The 19115-nt window shown below is 40.3% G+C and overlaps 1 protein-coding gene across 2 annotated transcripts in view; it reads left to right on the top strand.

Moving 5' to 3' along the window:
* The window catches only part of MTM1 (Myotubularin-like phosphatases II superfamily), a 178538-nt gene that overhangs the window by 69795 nt on the left and 89628 nt on the right, over positions 1–19115 (top strand). For both annotated transcript variants that reach the window (XM_089996794.1, XM_089996795.1), the window contains one exon: positions 11418–11587. In XM_089996794.1, the coding sequence (XP_089852920.1) occupies positions 11418–11587 (170 nt within the window). The remainder of the gene's footprint in view (positions 1–11417; positions 11588–19115) is intronic.

Genomic DNA, 19115 nt, shown 5'->3' with positions numbered 1-19115 from the left:
AGCAAAACTCTAGTAAAACAGACAGCTACGTAAAAGAGCAGGAAGGATCAGAGTGCTGAACAGACAACTATAGCAATCTCACAAATATAATAGGTGAAGAGTAACTAACTCTATTCACCAGCCAAGCAAAGCAATTTCATAAGACAGGTATTCATAACAACACTCGTAATACATACAAGTACCATAGGATGGCTCAGTCCATCGACAAGTGATTACATTAATCGTGAGGCACAGGCTATTGCATCACAAGCAATTCATAAGCAATACAAGATAAGCAATCAACTAGTATGAGAAGCTAGTTATTACCAAGCAAGGAACTCCGTAAGCAGTTTAACCAACAAGGGTAATGCCTCGACGGACGTACCTAGCTCAACGAATAGCATACCAAACTACCGAGCTAACAAGCAAACAAGCAAAGCACGTCACAACATGCGTATCTCATGATCATGTGTATAAGTTATATTTTGTCTCATTACTGAGCAGGCCGTTGTGGGTACGCACAAGGCAAAACATAGAAACAACCGAGATCGATTCGGGGGTCCATTATGCTATGTATTTTATTATACCCCGAATGACTGACTGAGTCCGCTTCCTAAGGGGACGGTCTGTGACCAAGAGAGTAAATCCCCAAAGGCAAACAAAGGCCCAATGGATGCGCATCCGTACTTCTGCAGAAGTGGCCAAAAGGATTTCCCCTAACCTCCGATGACTGGGGAAGGTCGGATCTTTGCCCGAGATTGCCATATATGACTGTCCATCGGAGTTTTGTACCATCCATCCTCTCTCTTGATGAACCGTCCCGAATGAGCACGACGGAGGGTTTCTTAACCGCCGTCCCATTCTCATGCTCTGGTCTTTCAACCCAATCGAGCATCTTGCCTGTGAGGGCGCATGGTTATTATTTAAGTGAGTTATACGCGCCATTGCGCGTTCGAGGCAAGCACACCATTCTCATCCTAGTCACCGCAGTACGCATCGTAACTATTCACATATACAATCACGATGAAAGGGGGTTAATCCCCAGTGAGGGTAGAAACATCACTCTTGTGATCTCAAACACATGCCATTGCATGTTCGAGGCAGACATGGACCTCTCATCCTACTCATCGTAGTACGCAACGTACCTGTTCAAAAGTACAACCACGATGAGAGGGGTATGGATCTCTCACAGGAAATCCCAATGCTTCTACTTTATAGAAGCCTGCAGTGAACTCATTCCAGTCCCAACTGATCGTGCTCGGGTCCTTTAGACAATCGCGAGCAAACTGCTCATTATGCGAAAGCAACGTAACAGGATTAGCTTAATGTGTCAATACACGTTTAGAGGTTACTATAGACCTCTCGATCTGCTCTCGTAGCCCAAACATATCGTATGTGACTAAGGGTACAACTACAAGAGTAGGAACATGGATCCTTCGTAAAAGATCCAACAATACCTTCACAATGGAAGACACTACTATCTTGGTTGAACCAGAAAGCCTAGAAACTAGGTCTCGTATCAGAGGTGAGGTAACGCCGATCTAGTGATGGCGCATGTACCTTGCTAGGATCCCTGCCCCATTCGTGCACAGGATCCTAAACGAGGTTATCTAAGTCGTATCGAATAGGCAAACCAAGGTTGTAACACATCTATCCCAAATACATCAATTTGGGCGGTTCGACCGCTACTTCTGTTTTACAAGCTATACATCTTGAAAATAGGTTTGCACCTAAGGCGATGTCTTTTGAGAACTGAAGTGCATAAGTGTGTGTCATGGCTTGTAAGCCAAGTGAGACGATATACACTATGCACTCGAAGTTTGCACTCAGGGAGTGCAAGCTGACAAGAGGCAAACTCATGCACATATTAATACAAAGGTACGACGAGGGACAAGACTCGAGGGGCAAAGTCGCACCGTGAGGGTAGAACGCTAAAGCTCCACACGAGGTATGAGATCATACCTCGATCATCGTAACGCACAAGCAGGCAACTACGCAAGCGACTCGTGAGGTAGGAGATCCTATACTGACTACGCAAGTGTAAAGGACGACTCACGAGGCATAGGGTTGCACCTCGATAGATCGATAAGCGTAAGTAAGAAAGAAAGCATACGATAGAGATAAGAATACATGCATGAAGGGCAACGACAAGGTAAGAACAAACACAAGCAAAAGGCAAGTGCAAGAGCAAGAGCAAGCACGACAGTACAAGAAAGTAAAGCACGAAGGATAAAGCGAGAAGCAAAGGCCATGGCGCATAAAGCGCGGGGCAACAAGTAAATGCAAGAAGGTAAAGTGCATGAACATAAAGGAGGACCAGGACTTGCATCCTGGAGAACAAAGCAGACATAAGCAAGTAAATGCCGAGGCGCAAAGCGCGGGGCAACAAGAAAGTGGAGTGCGGAAAAGTACAGAGGACAAGGATCGTGAAACCGCGTCCTTGAATTAAAAGACAGGAAATGTAAAGACAGAAATGAAAAGCCTAGGCACATATAGCGCGATGGCGACAGAAAGGAAAGTGCATGAAAGTAAAGAGGACAAGGATCGCGAAACCGCGTCCTTGAAGGTAAAGACATACGTATATATATTATACGTATACATATATCGTCCTCTTTTAGTTATCTTTCTTATTTTAGCATTTTATCAGTTCATTGTCCTTTCACGCAAGAATCCCCTACCTTAAGGGGTTGCGGGTCCTCGTACGCATGCAGCGTAGGCAAGCAAGAGCTCGAGCCACAGAGGGCGAGCTGGATCCACCGTTCAACCTGGAGATCTCAGAACATTAGCATATGCCGAAAAATACACAAGCAACAAGGCAGCAAGGCCTCCTGTCTGCAGGAGGCAGATGCAGGAACTCTGCTTTCTGCAGACAAGGGTGCCAGAGGCAGGGGCCTCAGCCCTGCTTGGCAACAGTAGCAGAGGCAGGGAGCAGGAGCTCCCTGTCTGCTAGCACAAGGAAAGGCAGGGGAGGGAGCAGGGGCTCCCTGCCACACCTGCAACAACAAGGCAGGGGGAAAACACCCCTTGACAGAGCATGAGACAAGGGCGCAGCCCCCTGCCGGCAGCAAGAACAAGGCAAGGGGGCAAGGCCCCTTGCCGGAGAACAATCACAGAGATGCAGGGGGCAAGCCCCTGCTCGAAAACAGGAAAGCAGGGGGGCTTCGCCCCCTGCCGGCAAAAATGCAGGAGGCAGGGGGACAGAACCCCCTGCCGAGAAGGAACAAGAGAACAGGGGGGGCTCTGCCCCCTGCTGGGCCACAAATGCAGGGGGAACACCATCCCCTGCAGACAGGCACAAGGACAGGGGGACAGAGCCCCTTGCCGAGGAGCAACAAGCGAGCAGGGGGGCTCCGCCCCCTGCCAGGAACAACAGAGGGTGCAGGGGGGGCTCCACCCCCTGCAGGGAAAACAGCAGAAGGCAGGGGGGCCTCGCCCCCTGCCGGCAAACAAAAAGAAGACAGGGGGCAAAGCCCCCTGCCGAGAGGCAATACCAAGGCAGGGGGACCCCTCCCCCTACCGAGAATCACCAAAAGAGCAGGGGGGCTCAGTCCCCCTGCCGCACTACGCAAAAAGGCAGGGGGGTAACCCCCTGCCGACAAGAGGCGACAGGGGGCTCAGCCCCCCCTGTCGACCAAGAGCAAAAAGGCAGGGGGGGGGGGTAACCCCCTGCCAAAACAAGAGGCGACAGGGGGCTCAGCCCCCCTGTCGTCCCACAGCAAAGAGAGTGACAGGGGGCGGAACCCCCTGCCAAGAAGGGCCAACGACAGGGGGCTCAGCCCCCTATCGACCAACAACAAAGGGTGGCAGGGGGGGTTTAGCCCCCTGCCAACAAGCGGTGGTGACAGGGGGCTCAGCCCCCCTATCGATCCACCCAACACACAGGAGAAAAGAGGGGAGGGTTATACCTCCGAAGACCGTAGCGACCGGGGGAGGAGCTGAGTGGAAACGAGTGGCGAATCGCCGGCGTTCGGCGACTGCAGGGAGGAACGCAGGTCGTCGTCGGCTGCGAATCGTCGGCGACTGAAGGGGGGAAAAGAGGCCTCACGGGAGCAGAACAAGGGGGATCGGGGGCTCTCGCGCAGTCAACTGGGTCGCGGGTGGCCACTGAGGAAACCGAGGTCGCAGGCGGCGGCATCGAGGACAGGGAGTCGTCGACGCCCAGAGATCGTCGATCGTAGAGAGGAGGCAGGTCGTCGAAGCCCAGTGGGGAGGCAGCCGGTGGCTGGCGGGGAGACGGTACCTCATAGTGGCGGCTGCAGGGAGGATCGCTGGTCGTCGGTCGCCCCAGGGTAGGTGGAGGAAGCGAAGAGGTGGCGGCGGTGCCGTTTGGCGACAGAAAGGGGTAGCGATCGGGGAGCTCACCGAAGCTCGAAGGGGGAGAAACGCCGGTCGTCAGGGAGGCCGAGTGGTGCTCGCGTCGTCGGGAGGCCTGCCGGACCGAGAGAGGAGGCAGCCGGACGGAGCTGCTCGTCGGCGTCTCCGATCGCCGGCGACAGCTCGAAGGAGGCAGAGCAGAGGAGTGAGAAGGGGCGAGGGTTTTGCCCCTCGCCCGAGACGCCTGTGACTTAAAAGTCACATGCTTCTCGATCATTCGAGAAGCCGGGTCAGAGTTCGGGCTCGGGTCCAACTCGGATCCGGGTCCGAAACGACGGACCAACCTTGACACGTGTCCGACACGTGCAACGCACGTGTCTGACACGTGTCCGACACCGTTTTTTTTTACGGGTCGTTACAATAATACAAGTAACCTCCTTTTGATATGATAGGTGAGGGACCCCATACATCCGAATTTACTAATTCAAAAGGCCATGTAGAAACAAAAGTTATTTGGGGAAAGAAAATTGCTTTCATTTTTCCAAAAATGCAATCTTTACAAGATGTCTTTTTCATTACATGTATTTCCCAAAAAAGAAAAAGAGCATCTTTGAAAAGCTAAGGTCATCAAGTCTCTTATGCCAAATATCAATACTTTGACATGTACAAAATTACAAAATGACTTGGGTGGAAGAGAGAAAAAATCCATAAAATAAAGATCGCCTCTCCTATGGCCTTGCTCAATCAGTTTCCTTAATTGAAGATCCTGCAGGGTGCAATCTTTAGGTGAAAAAAAACTTTACAACCATGATCTAAAATTTGAGAAACCGAAAAAAGATTTAAATTTAATTTTGGAACCACCCTTATTTTTTGAACCAAAAAATTTTGAGAATGTTTTGAATCAAGTGTTCCAATACTCTCTATTTTTAAAGAAGTTTCATCGGCCGTTGAAACATAAGATGAAATACGATTAGAATAAACTTTGGAAAGAACAGTCTTATGAGGTGTTATATGAAAGGAAGCACCCGAATCAAGAATCCACATACCTAGAGGAGATGAGGGCGATGCAATGGTGGCACCCGAAGTGGAGGATGAGTTGAGAAGTTGTTGAAGTGTCTTCGATATTGGATTAAGCATGTCTTTAATATCTCCTCAATTTTTGCTTACTTCTTTTTTCTTAGGTGTGATTTCACCAACAGAAGCAATCTTACCTTTAAGCTTAGGACATGCTGGTCTAATGTGTTCCAGTTCATTACCGAAGCCTCTTGGAGTCTTGCGCCTTTTTCAACCTTTTCGTTTCCCCGCAAAGTTTGAGGGGGGGGTGTTAAAATATGTGTATGAGTACACATATATGTATGTTGAAATATAATCCTTAAATGTACATATATATATATATATATATATATAAAGATACATATACATATATATATATATATGTATACGTATCTCTATTTATGTATATATAAATATATATATATTTTCTTCCTAAAATACCCTCAAGGGTATTTCTGTAATTTGTCATTTTATGCATATTCCAATTGGAATATGCATTGTAATATTTTTCTTTTTTGTTTTTTGTTTTTTCTTTTTCGTACCATATTGGGGGCCTCCCAATAGAGACGTTGGGAGCCCCCAACGGTCACAAATGTGACCGTTGGGGGCTCTCCAACGTCTCTTTTGGGAGCTCCCAAGGTGGTCCCTTTAAGGCTTATAAATAGGGGTCTTTCCCCCTTGTGTAGAATACTCCTTGTAGGAGCATTTGCTCCATTGTATAGGGTTTTTACCCTCTTCTTCCTTTTTCTTCAATAATATTCAACTTATGACTTTAAGTCATATTTACCCCTTTTATGGGTTTATGTATTAGCACATGATGTGCTTGTGTTGTTCCATTGAGTGGGTTTATTCGCACTTCATGTGCATGTATATGGGTTCATTATTGAACCTAATATATTCAAAGTCACTTTCTAACACAACCCTCTCTCACGTTGCTTCTTCTTCTTCCTCTATTGTACAAGTTTTGCTGTAACTCAAGCTTTGATAGGATCTTTGAGTTTCCTTCATGCACATGTTCGCCAAGACTTCATGAAGAGGAGGAATCTCATGGTGGTGTAGGATGACAACATGAACTTGCTCATATTTGGATCTCAATCATTTCATGAATTAAAAGAATTGTTCTTCTTATACATGCTTCATTTTTCTAAATAATTGGGCATGTCTCATATAGGGTCATGTCTAGCCATCTCATCCCTTAATACTCTCTAACTCATTTGTCAGCTTGTATACAAGAGTGTATTTGATATCTAATCTCCTACTTATAGGCAACATCCTTTTGGGTGTACATTTACTTTAGGAAGGTGCATGCTTTGTCGTCCTTTTCAAAGTTCAAAATATTGGCATATGTATCCTCATCCATGCTTGTAACGCCCCAAAATTTTAACCCATTTTTTTTAAAACAGAGTTATAACGAAAACCAAAATTACTCAGGGTTAAACATTTTGAGCACGTTACAGATAGTTCCAAAACCAAACCTCCATTTCATAAGACAATTCATTTAAAATAAATATTTACATTGTATTAAAAATTACAAAACCAAAATTTTGTAGGACCCCAAAAGTATGATTTATGGTGCTATCCTCAACGAACCTGCAATTGCTCAACACAGATCATTCTTTAATATGAAATTAATTGGGATAAATCCCGTCAGAACTCAATTTGAGTCTCAGTAGGAAACACGACAATTATACGCATAAACAATATTTAGAAAACACATCATGATGCACAGTTCTAGAAATCATATCATCAAGTATCGTACATGTCAATCATAAGCAATGTATGAACTAACAAGACAATTTGATAAAAAATAATTTACAAGAATTCAAATGCAAACTTAATGCAAAATAAACTGTTTGGTTAGTCATTATGTTTCTTTATTTACCTCCCCTGTGCGTACTCACAAGGTAGTACCGAGAGTCAGGCCGAGGTCATTCGGGATTCATTATGCTATGTAATTTTAATACCTGAATGTTCAGCTGAAACCGAATCCAATGGGGATGGCCTGTGACTAGGCGATCTTTCTCCAAAGGCTTAACTAGAATGAGATGCATTTCAAAGTCTCTGCATAAGACATAAAATTACCAATAGTAGTCCTGCCCCCCTAACTCCGAGGACTGGGGACTGGGTGAGGCACAAAGTCCACAACAGTAATTGTCCCATATCCCTCTCCCACACCGAGGCAAGGATCCGATAAAGACATACCCCTCTCCCATGGAGGCAAGGATTTTTAGTTCAGGGAAATGATACACAAGATCTCCAAAACTCAAGTTAATGGTATACCCCTCTCCCATATCGAGGTAGACCAAAGATTCGACACAGAATCTCCCAACTTAAGTTAAGGGAAAACACTCAGAATGCCAAGAGAAATGATACACAAAATCTTCCTTGTTTAGTTATATGTGTGTGAATTAATTTATTTCGGGTGTAGAACACCACATCTTGGGGTGATACACAACCCCCAACCCAGCCATGGGTTACATTTGCATGCATAATATATGTTTTACTTCACCATCATAAGAGAAATTACACCCACATCCATCCAGTGCACATATGGCACAACAGTTACTCTGAACTGAGGGCTCACAAAGTAGTCAGCATCCGTACAAGCATAATGATCACAGCGGCAGTTGTAACATCCCATGTTATAACAAAGTGTCAAATACAAGTGATACCAGTCATACCATACTACCTTCATCATATCCGGGTGTCAAACATATCCATAACACAACAATTGATGCATAATTCATCACATGAACACATTCCAAGCATACCTTCATCATATTCAGGGATATAACATATTTCACAGTTCATAACATGTTCTGATACAAATTCATTTCCATACAATTTCAAAATTGTGCATCTTATTATGGAACGGGTCCTTACTTGAATCACCAAGCATTCACAAATGCATTTCAATTGAAAACACGATCTAAACATATCATACAACGTGTTCTCAAAGTGATTTCATTCAATCCCGGGCTTAATTGCCCTTACCTGAACCAAAATAGCATGAAAATATCAAAATAGAGCTCAAGGGTTGACTTTTTTGGGATGAAGGGTCCACTCCCAAGGTGTACAAAGCAATCAGGGCCTTGAGGGTCGACTCTTAGTTTTGAGAGTCGACTCTTTGCTCTCAAGGGTTGACTCTCAATTCAGAGAGTCAACTCTTCAGCTCTTGAGGGTCGACTCTTAGTTCAGAGAGCCGACTCTTAGAGTCACTTGGGTCAATTTCATATGTAAGGGTCGACTCTCCCATAAAGAAGTCGACTGTCGGGTTCCAAACACCTGAAAGAAGGCTCGACTCTCCAATGATGGAGTTGACTTTTGGGGGTTTCCACAACATGAAATAACTATGGGTCGACTCCTGTCCAGCAGGGGTCGACTGCTTTGCACATATATCCAAATTAACAACACGTAATTGGCGCGTGTATAGCAAAAAATTTATAAACAATCACCAAACCATCTGTGCATCCATTCACCACCAATTCATAAGAAGAAACACATAACTCTATGCATATATACAACCGTAATGTGTAAAGGATCACACCATTTGCTGAAAGTGTGTACAACACATATATTCAAAATTTCAGCAGCATAACCTCTCAAATATTGCGTATGTGCACAAGTAACATATACAGATTTAGCAACACAAATATGTTGCATAGGTTAATCCAACAGGTATGTGCAAAACAACAACAAAAACACAATTTCATGTGTATAAGTACAGCAATAGTGTGCAAGACTTTAAAAATCTCAATTCAAGGACTAATTAAACCAATTAAGTGCAGAAACCTGCAAACTAACTCAAATGTATTCTTACTCACAAGAATCACATGCTTACCCTCTTTACACTTTGAAATTCATTTATATCTCAGCCATAATTCATATTCATGGCTGAATATGATTTTGAATCACCCAAAAACATGCATGTGCACTAAACAAAACATATTCATGCACAATCACTATGCCCCTACCTCAAAATCGCGAGGGTCAAGTAGTTCGGTTGCTCGATTGGGGTTCTTCCTCCAAATATCAACTCTTCAATTCCCTTTTTGCAGCACCCAATTTCAGCCTCTTTCAATATTTAGAAGAAATATATATATATATATATATATATATATATATATATATATATATATATATATATATATATATAAGGAATTTGGGGAAAACTACGTGAACTTCCCCCCTCTAAATCCCCCTTTCTAAGTCAGTTTGACTAAAGGAATGGGTCCCACCCATAACATTAAATGAAAAGAAATTGGGTTGGGCACTCAATTGGGTCCCAATCCATTTTAAAAGGCCCAAATAGCCAACCCAAATGCATCTTTCTTAAAAACTAAATCCAACTTCCAAACCAAAATTCTTTTTAATATATTTTTGAATAACCTTAAATCCTATATTTTAATGTATCTTAATTACACATTTGAACACAAATAAACACACATTAAATTAAATATAATACACATTCAATCACATGTTTTCACTAAAATTTTCATTTATATTCACGAAAAAGTCTATGAAAATTTTCATGTGTTACAATGCTTCTCATGAACCATGATAGGGCCTTGGTATGCCAACTTTCCATTCTTCCAAGGCTTTCTAGTAATCGCGGCATAGCCTTTTCTTTTTCACCATCTTTTAAAGCTACTTCTGCTAAATTAACCTCCCTAATAAGGACAAGTGGAGGTTCCAGTGTGGAGCCATCAACGAGATGCCACAACTCTTTTCCCATAGGAAGCTGGTTCATGGTCGTCGCCACATGGAATAGTTATTTCCATCAAACTTGATAGTAACGATTGTGACAATCTCCTTTTTGGCCATGAAAGAGAGACAAGAAGTGAAACAAAAGAAGAAAAGAAGGGATGAAGAAGGAAGATGGATGAAGGATGCACACCACGAGCACTCGAGCACCACAAATAATGGAAAGGAGAATGAAGCCACCAATCATGAATTTAGGTCATGAAGGTTCAAGAGCCAATGGCTCTGATACCATGAGATGTAGTCTTCAAGAAAGCAATAATATCATAAAGCCACTAAGTGCAAAATAATATACAAGAGTCACTAAAGGGCAAGGAACACAATCACAAGCTACTAAGGGCACTCACAAACACAACTACAAATAACTAATTTTATTACTCACAAATGCACAAAACATGCATTGCTTACAAGGGGTTTTAACCCCATATATATACACAACAAAAGAGGACTGCTAGCTGTTAGGAATCCCTAATGGCTAGTAGGCCACAACATAAAGAAATAAAATAAAAAAATAAAATTACATTTACACCTAACCTACATTCTAATAAAAAATAAAAATACATAGTTATATCTATACTATATATACCTATGCACATACACGCAACACACACACATATTTTATATATATATATATATATATATATATATATATATATATATATATATATATATATATATATAGTAATGATAGGGTGCTCCCGGGGCACCTATTCCCTCCTAATAGAAGCTTGAAAATTTCAAAAATTCCAAGTTTTTCTCGTTGATCAAACCCTATAGGTATGATCTACAATCATTATTTATTGGGAAACAAGTATTGGACCATGTGATTATGGCATACATGTAGATTTTTTAAGATCATAAAAAATCAGCAGCTCACAATGTAGCAAAATTTCATGACTTAAAAAAACCTATTTTTATGTCCCCAAAACATGATCTATAACATGATTCCTATCAAATAAACTATGTTAAGTACAACTATAAGGTCTGATTGAGAAGATGCAACCTACGACTATGATTTCTATATATATATACACACACACAAACACACACACACACAAACACACAAACACATTAACAGTTTCCCCGTATTCTTTTCTTGCATTATGTATCTTCTGAATGCCTATGAAAATATGGAGTTCTGTTCCTTGCATTTCAATATTATTCCGTTCACATATCTCATCTTATGTGTACTTTTATTGCATGAATTTTGGTGTTTTTGAGTTCGGTTTGCCGATGTGCCTTTTATATATAATAGATGCCTTGTTGTGTTACATGGCATTTTGATGCTGTTTGTGCATTGTTAATTGTAGAGAAATGGTGGATGGACCTGGGGAGGGGGGAACTTAAGCAGCATGTCTGCCTCTGTTTCAACACTTGGTGACAGTGGGTGGTTAATACATGTGCAGAGTGTTTTGGCTGGTGCTGCTTGGATTGCTGCTCGCGTTGCATTAGAATCTGCTTCTGTGCTTGTCCATTGCAGGTTTGCAACATGTTGCTAATTGTTTCAAAACGAACACTACAATTCACTATAATTTTAGAACTATGATAGTTGTTCAGTAACTTGACTGTTTCATTTGCATATTCTCGAAATAGCATCATATGTCACTTTTCTTTTCGGTAGTTTTTTTTTTTGAAAGGCAAGTTGGGGTTAGTCAGCCCCCCATCAGTTATTATTCAACGTACCACTGGGTTTTGAACGTGCAACGTCCCACCACAAGGAGACGTGCACTGACAGCTCCTACCAACCACGCGGAGCCCCCGTTGGTTGATAGCTCTTTTTGTAACTTTGTAAATTGAGTGATATTTGTTGGTATAATAACATCAAAAGTAACTTTATTTGTTATGTTCTTTTTTGGCAATATAAGGCGCAATTCTGCCAGCGTTAACTGGCTCTATTTATTCATTGATATAGCTTAGGAGAGCATATATGCATGAACATGGAAGGGGGTGACAACAGATAGGTGTACCGTTAGTTGATTGCCAGCAAAGCTTTTATAAATGTAGCAAAGTGGCCAGAGTGACTTGTCATGGGCAACCTAGGGCCTGTGGCACAACTAATATGTTCATGAAACAAGCTAACTCAGGATCAACATGTTTGTGCTTTTGTTCATGTTATGTGATCCCGTTGTGCAGGGCAAGACTGGAGCTCATCTGGTGGGCCTCAAGCCATTGAGAAGGTGCTCCGCCAAGAGGTTGACTGTTGAACAACTTAGGGGCTGTCAATCGCTTAGGACAACATATGCCAAACTGCTAGCTGTTGTGGTCTGACATCACCGAGACTGTACATAGCCCAGATAGGACAAAAAGAGAGAAGGATAGAATGTAGGTAAGGCATGAAGACAAAGAAACAAAAAAAATAAGGGAGAAGGGCTGCAACATGAAAGAGGCAAACAAAGTTTATTTAAGAACTAGCAAGATAAAAACATAAGTTAAAAAAACAAATGGAGGTGGGAGAGAACTTGGAAGGACGTGGAGAGAGGAAAGGGGGCGTGCATTAGGATGTGATGTAGTGTCATCCTAAGATATTGTGGCAAAAGAAGAGAGTGCTAACACCTCGGGTTTTACAGCCGTGAAAACTAGCTGATCCTTCATTAACAAACCAATGTCTAGTTAACACCATCACCAGCTTCGCATGGCTTAGGGCTACATCATCATAGGATTGCCTGCTTTGATACCAGTTGCAACAATCCCAAAATCGTAACAAGAGAGGAAGAGAAAGATGAGCAAATTAGGGTTTTCCAAGGAACCCTAACCTCCACAACTCTGATTTTCTCCAGCCTCAATCAAAAGTCTTCATTGAATGATTAGAACTTAGTACAACACTAGGATTTATAGACTCATCAATCCGTAATCCCAGTTGAACTTGGATCTTTGTTAGATCTATCTCAAGGTTGCTAGACTAGGAAGCGGAAAAGGGAAACGATACGGGAAGCGAAATCGAGAAGCGATGCATTCTAAAATGTATAGGAAGCGGTAAGCTAGGAATAAAAAAAGGATTATAAGAATTGAATGTGAATCAAAATGGAACACATAAAAAGTTAAAAACTAAAATAAAAGTGACTATTCTTAAATTTCATGCATTTTTAGTGTAAGAATTAAACTTTTAACAAAATAAAAAATGATGATTGCCAATTTAGTGAAAGCACATTGAAGTGAGTGAGAAGCGTGAGAGGAACACATAAAAAACATGAAAAGTAGACTGAGAAAACATATAATAAGAAAAAATGAAGCATTTGGAAAGCATAGGAGAAGCGTGAAAGAATCAAGATTCCCTTCAAGTTTTGGAAGCGAGGAGTATCGCGCTTCAGAAGCGAGTTTCCGGGAAGTGGGCTTCCCACCTATCTAAAAAGCTTCCGGTAACTCAGGTTGACTCAATGCTACCCTATGGATATGAGGAAACTCTTGCTCTATGCTTGAGGAAAAATGTCCGAGTGTATCTATTAAAGTCATTCATAAAAAAAAATAATATTGAGATCTAAATAATGACACTTACATGATGTAGAACATTAAAGTAAACAAAGTTCTTTTATTGGAATTTCCAGATGGTACTTCATAACTCTGACAAACATGACAATTGGAATAAAAAAATAATGACTTTGCATCTATATTAGGCGAACACTTCACTTAGCATGTGTATCTCATGTCGACATGAGATGACACTATAGGCAGTTATATATATATACACACACATAGATATGTGTAACTGCACAATCCAGGGGTATTTTGATCTTTTGACCATTGTAATAATTGTCGCCCCTTAAGGAGACCTTTTTACCTTTTTTATTTTTCTTTATCTTGTGTGCATTGTTGTATTGTCAAGGGCATTGTTGTATTAGACCCACTTTACTATATGGTACGGAATGTTGGGCTGCCAAGAGACATCATATTCAAAAAATGAGTGTAGCTGAGATGCGGATGCTTAGATGGATGTGTGGAAATACAATAAAAGATAAGATTCGGAACGAAGAGATACGTAAGAAGGTAGGTGTTGCACCCATTGAAAATAAGATGCGAGAGAATCGTTTACGGTGGTTTGGACATATTCGGCGAAGGCCTAATGATGCTCCAGTTAGAAGGTTGGAGAAATGGGAAAATATATTAGTTAAAAGAGGTCGGGGTAGGCCTAGGAAGACTTGGATGGAGATGATAGGAAAGGATATGAATGCTTTGAACCTCACCGAGGACATGGCGTTGGATAGAAATGATTGGAGGAAAAGGATTCATGTGGAAGACCCAAAATGAATTTCTTTTTTGGTTCATATCGCTGACCCCAATTGTTTTGGGATGAAGGCGTAGTTGTTGTTGTTTGTTGTTGTTGTTGTACAGATACAACAATCATAGCTGTTGGGAGCTTCCAATGACTAGATTTCTAGCCGTTGGAGAGCCCTCAACCGCTATTTCCTTGGAGCTTCACTCCTCTTTGTATATAAATATGGTCCTTGAGCCCCTTGTAATTCCATGCATTTTGTGTGCATTTGTAAGTGAATAAACATTATTTTTTATTGTTATGCATGTTCTTCTAAGCTTGTAAGTGGCTATTGTGTTTTGCCCTCTTTATGGGATTTGTATTGACCTCTTGTTTGAGGTGTGTGAGGAACCCTTGATTTCATTACATGGTATCAGAGTCATTGCTATTTTGATCGTGGTAAAAGCATGCTTGTGAGATTGTGGATTGTATTGTCGTAGACTCGTGGTGCCCAAAAGAATTCCGCCTTTATTCTCTTCTTCCTCTCTATTTCTCTCTCTCTCCTACCTATGGAGGATGAACGAGAAGTATTCACCACCATACTCGTGAGACTCAATGACATAAACTATGTGATGTGAGCATCCATAGTGAAACATAAGATTTAGGAAAAAGGCCTATGGGGTTTGGTGGATGGATCCGAGAAGGAACCGAAAGTCCTGCTCATCAATCATGAAAACGCCAAAGAAATTGCGCTTCAAGGAGATGAGATGAATAAGGCCATTGTCAACTATGAAAAGAAATGGAAGGAGTGGAAGATGGGTCATCCCAAAATCATGGGATGACTCATCAATAATGTTGAAATAAAGAAGTGTTCTATCTTAGTTAAGTTTGAATTTGCTAGTGATGCTTTAAAATATCTCCAAGATATGTATTCTTTAAGATATGTAGCTTATATATGTAATCTCCAAAAGAAAGAAAGATCAATGACCCAAGGAGATATGAGCATAGGAGAATATTACAATGCTCTCTCTCCTTTGGGATTAATTGGCTCTCTTGGATGCTAAGTGGCATTGCCAACTTGACATTGAACTACGAGAAAAGCAAATCAACTCAGAGCATTTTTGCCATTTTATAAATGGGCTTAGGCATGAATTTGAAGGAGCAAAATCGGCCATTCTTCATAGAGGAGGTGTTCCTTCTATAGTAGAAACTTTAGAAGAACTAACTATGTAAGAAAATAGATTGAAGAAAACCTCCTCTATCAAAGATGAGGAATCATTGCTTGCTATGTCAAGACTCGGGAAGCATACAAAAGCATATAGGCCTCCTCACTTTGGAAGATGTCAAAATGACTGTAAAGAGCTCAAGTGATTATGAGAAGAGCTCAAATGACTGAAAGAAATTCTAGTGACTACGAGTACAAGAGAAGTGGTAAGATAATATGTCACTTTTGCAAAGAACCCGACCACATCAAGCCATTTTGCCCCAAAAAGAGAAATGATAAGAATGTGGCATCTATGGGAGCATCAAGCGAAAAGAGTGGCGTAGATGAAGGTTCCAAGAACGTCTCCTTTGCTAAACTCATGGAAATCCTTCAACTACTAATCAAAGGTCAATATTCCTCTCCTCGGTGTGATTGTATCAACATGCGTGGACCCTGGTAAGAACTCTTAGATTTTTTATTCTGTTGATTCTTTCTATATGACTCCAAATGAGTCCATACTATTCAAATGTTTAATTAACTCAAATGATTCTTATGTTTCAACCGCCGATGAAGCATCTTTAAAAATTAAAAGCGTGGGTACTTTTGAATTTTTTTCTAAAAATAATCAAAATTTTTATGTTCCAAACATTGGAGTGGTACCCAAACTTGACTTAAATCTCTTATCGGTTTCTCAAATTGCTGACCATGGGTGTGAAGTCACATTTTCATCTAATGATTGCTTAATACAAAATCTCCAATCCAAGAAGCCGATTAGGTGATGCCATAGAAGAGAAGACCTCTACTACATGGATAACTTAGAACTATTAAATCAAAATTTGTGTAGTTTTGTTGAAAAGAAAAGTATTGAACATTGGCATAAGAGATTAGGACATCCAAGTATATAAAAAATGTATTTTTTTCCTTTTCTTGAAGAGTGTAATGAAAAGGATTTGATTTGTGAAGATTGCGTACTTGAAAAAATGAAATCTCTACCTTTTGAAAATAGCCAATGTAACGACCCTGACTTATCCTCATGAAAAGTGGTTTTTTTAAACAATTACGGAAACCAAACCCAAGGATCCGGGGTCTCACAAATTTAATAATTATCAAACCACAAGAGATAGTGCATTGAATCAATCGAAGGAATAATCAATTTTATTAGCCAATATAATGAATGTTATAGAAACATAAATAAATAAATAGTATGCAATATAGACCCACTCTGTCAAGAACATCAAAATCATGTCACACAAACTCGCAGACTCCATATAGCAGTCACCCCCATCACTGAGCTTCTAGTCCGAAAAAACATTTTGAAATACATGGTAAGAACCAGAGTTCTTTGTACGAATTCTTTTAAAAATCCAAAGAGCATAAACTAAATTAATGCATACATTCATAAGAATATAACAATAACAGTTTTATAATTAATTTACCATTCAAGCATTTAAAACAAGTATCAAGCAATAACAAGTTTCATAGGAGACAAAATAAGTATGAATGTATAAACTAATGCAGAACAGTAAAGATGCATGATTCAATGCACATGCATGAATAACTTATTAAGTTATTGTCAGAGTTTTCTTTTGCATGCATGTCCCTATTAAATGCACACAATTTTAATTCCACTTTTCATTAAACTTGTAGATACTCAAAACAAATACAACAATTCCCAAAGTCCAAGTTAGGTTCCCAACTGTAGCTTAATACATAATTTGTATTTTATTACTGGGTTCCACACTTGTTCTTCGATTGATATCAGGAATCAACACCATCCATCAGAACATTAGAAATCAACATCTAATGCCAAAATATTAGGGAAATTAGCATCTACTGATACCACTTTCTTGGTATACGAATAACAATAACTGTGTCAATACCACCATCCCAGTCAAAGTGACTGAAATCTTCCTAAAACCGTAGCTGAGTGGTGAACCACCACATCGGGCACAATCGCACACGGAGTTTTAGTATCCTCACGGTTTTTTCAAAACCGCCATCCTGGATTCTCACACTGTGGAAGGGACATTCAGGAAAAAAATTAATTACACTGTTTGTCTCTTTTAACTTTTAAACAAAATCATGTTCTTTACACAAGAACCATTTTGCAAATTAACATGCGAAACTCAACTCGGGACTTGGCCCACTACCATTTTTAACAGTGCAATTAAATTAGAAAGCTAATAATTCTAAAATGAATTTTGCAATGCATAAAAACAAATTTTGGAACAATACACGCTCATGGTGTAACGACCCCAACTCTTCCCCGTTGAAAAGTAAAAATCTTTTTTTTTTTAAACAATTGCGGAAACAATCCCAAAGGTCCGAGGTCTTACCGTCATAACGACATCCACAACCACAAGGGATCTTACACCATCATCATACAAACAAAAAACAACTTTATTCATTATTAATGAAAGTCTAAGAACAATAACAATGAATGTCAAATAAAACTAAATGGAGCCACTATGTCCAAGGAAATCACACAGTCCTCGTAGTTCCTCAAAGCGTCTGATCTCATCACTGGACCTCAGAGGCTGTGAAAAACATAAAATGTAGGGTGTCAGAATCATAGATTTTGCATACAAATTCCTCTAATGATTCAAATAAGTAAAAGGAATAGAAATTAGATTCAAGCAACATGTTTAGAGGAAATATAACAACCATGTCATTCTTCAAATAATCATTCATGCATTTTAAGAACATGAATCATGCAACAAGAATATATCACATGTAGGAAAGCAGTAAAAATGTATGATCTAATGCAGAACAATCGATATGCATGGAATCAATGCACATGCATGAATGACTTGTTAAATTATTATCAGAGTTTTTTTTTGTATGCATGTTCCTATTAAATGCATAGAATTTTAGTTTCACTTTCATTAAAACCCGCAGATGCTAAAAAATAGGCACAACAAGTTCTCGAGTTCAAGTTAGACTCCCAGTTGTAGCTTAACACAATTTGTATTTTATTATTAGGTTTCACTTGGCCCTCGACCGATATCAGGAATCAACACCATCCATTGAAAATTTAAAAATAAATATTTAATGTTGGGACATTAGGAAAATCAACATCCACTAATGACACTTTCTTGGTATACCAATAACAACAGCTGTGTCTACGTACCACCTCCAGGCAAATTGACAAAATCTTCATAAAACCGTGGTCGATAGGGGAACCACCTAATTAGGTTCAGGGGCATAAACATACATGAAGTTTTAGTATCCTTACAGTTTCTCAAAATTGTAGTCCAGAATTCTCACACTATGGAAGAGACATATTTAGAAAATACATTAATTACACTATTTTATCCTTTTATCTTTTTATCATAAAAATGATTTATTTCACAATACCAGTTTTGCAAATCAACATGTAAAACACAACATTCGTTTCACAAATCAACATGTGAAACTCATCACGGGACCTCAGTCCGTTACAACATGAAACAATGTAATTTAATTCAAAGAATATCAAATCGATTTTTGCGATGCAGGAAAACTAAACATGGCACAACACTTGCTCGAGGCCCAAACGGCTTACAGTGGTTCACTTTTGACCACCAATGCATCTAATGCAAAAGCCATAATTAACACGCCACTTATACAATCATTTAA

Source organism: Nuphar pumila, chromosome 2, assembly GCF_984573655.1.
Source record: "Nuphar pumila chromosome 2, dmNupPumi1.hap1.1, whole genome shotgun sequence".
Lineage (NCBI taxonomy): Eukaryota > Viridiplantae > Streptophyta > Magnoliopsida > Nymphaeales > Nymphaeaceae > Nuphar > Nuphar pumila.
Note: the sequence above shows the minus strand (reverse complement) of the source record. Positions and strands in the feature narration are given on the sequence as shown.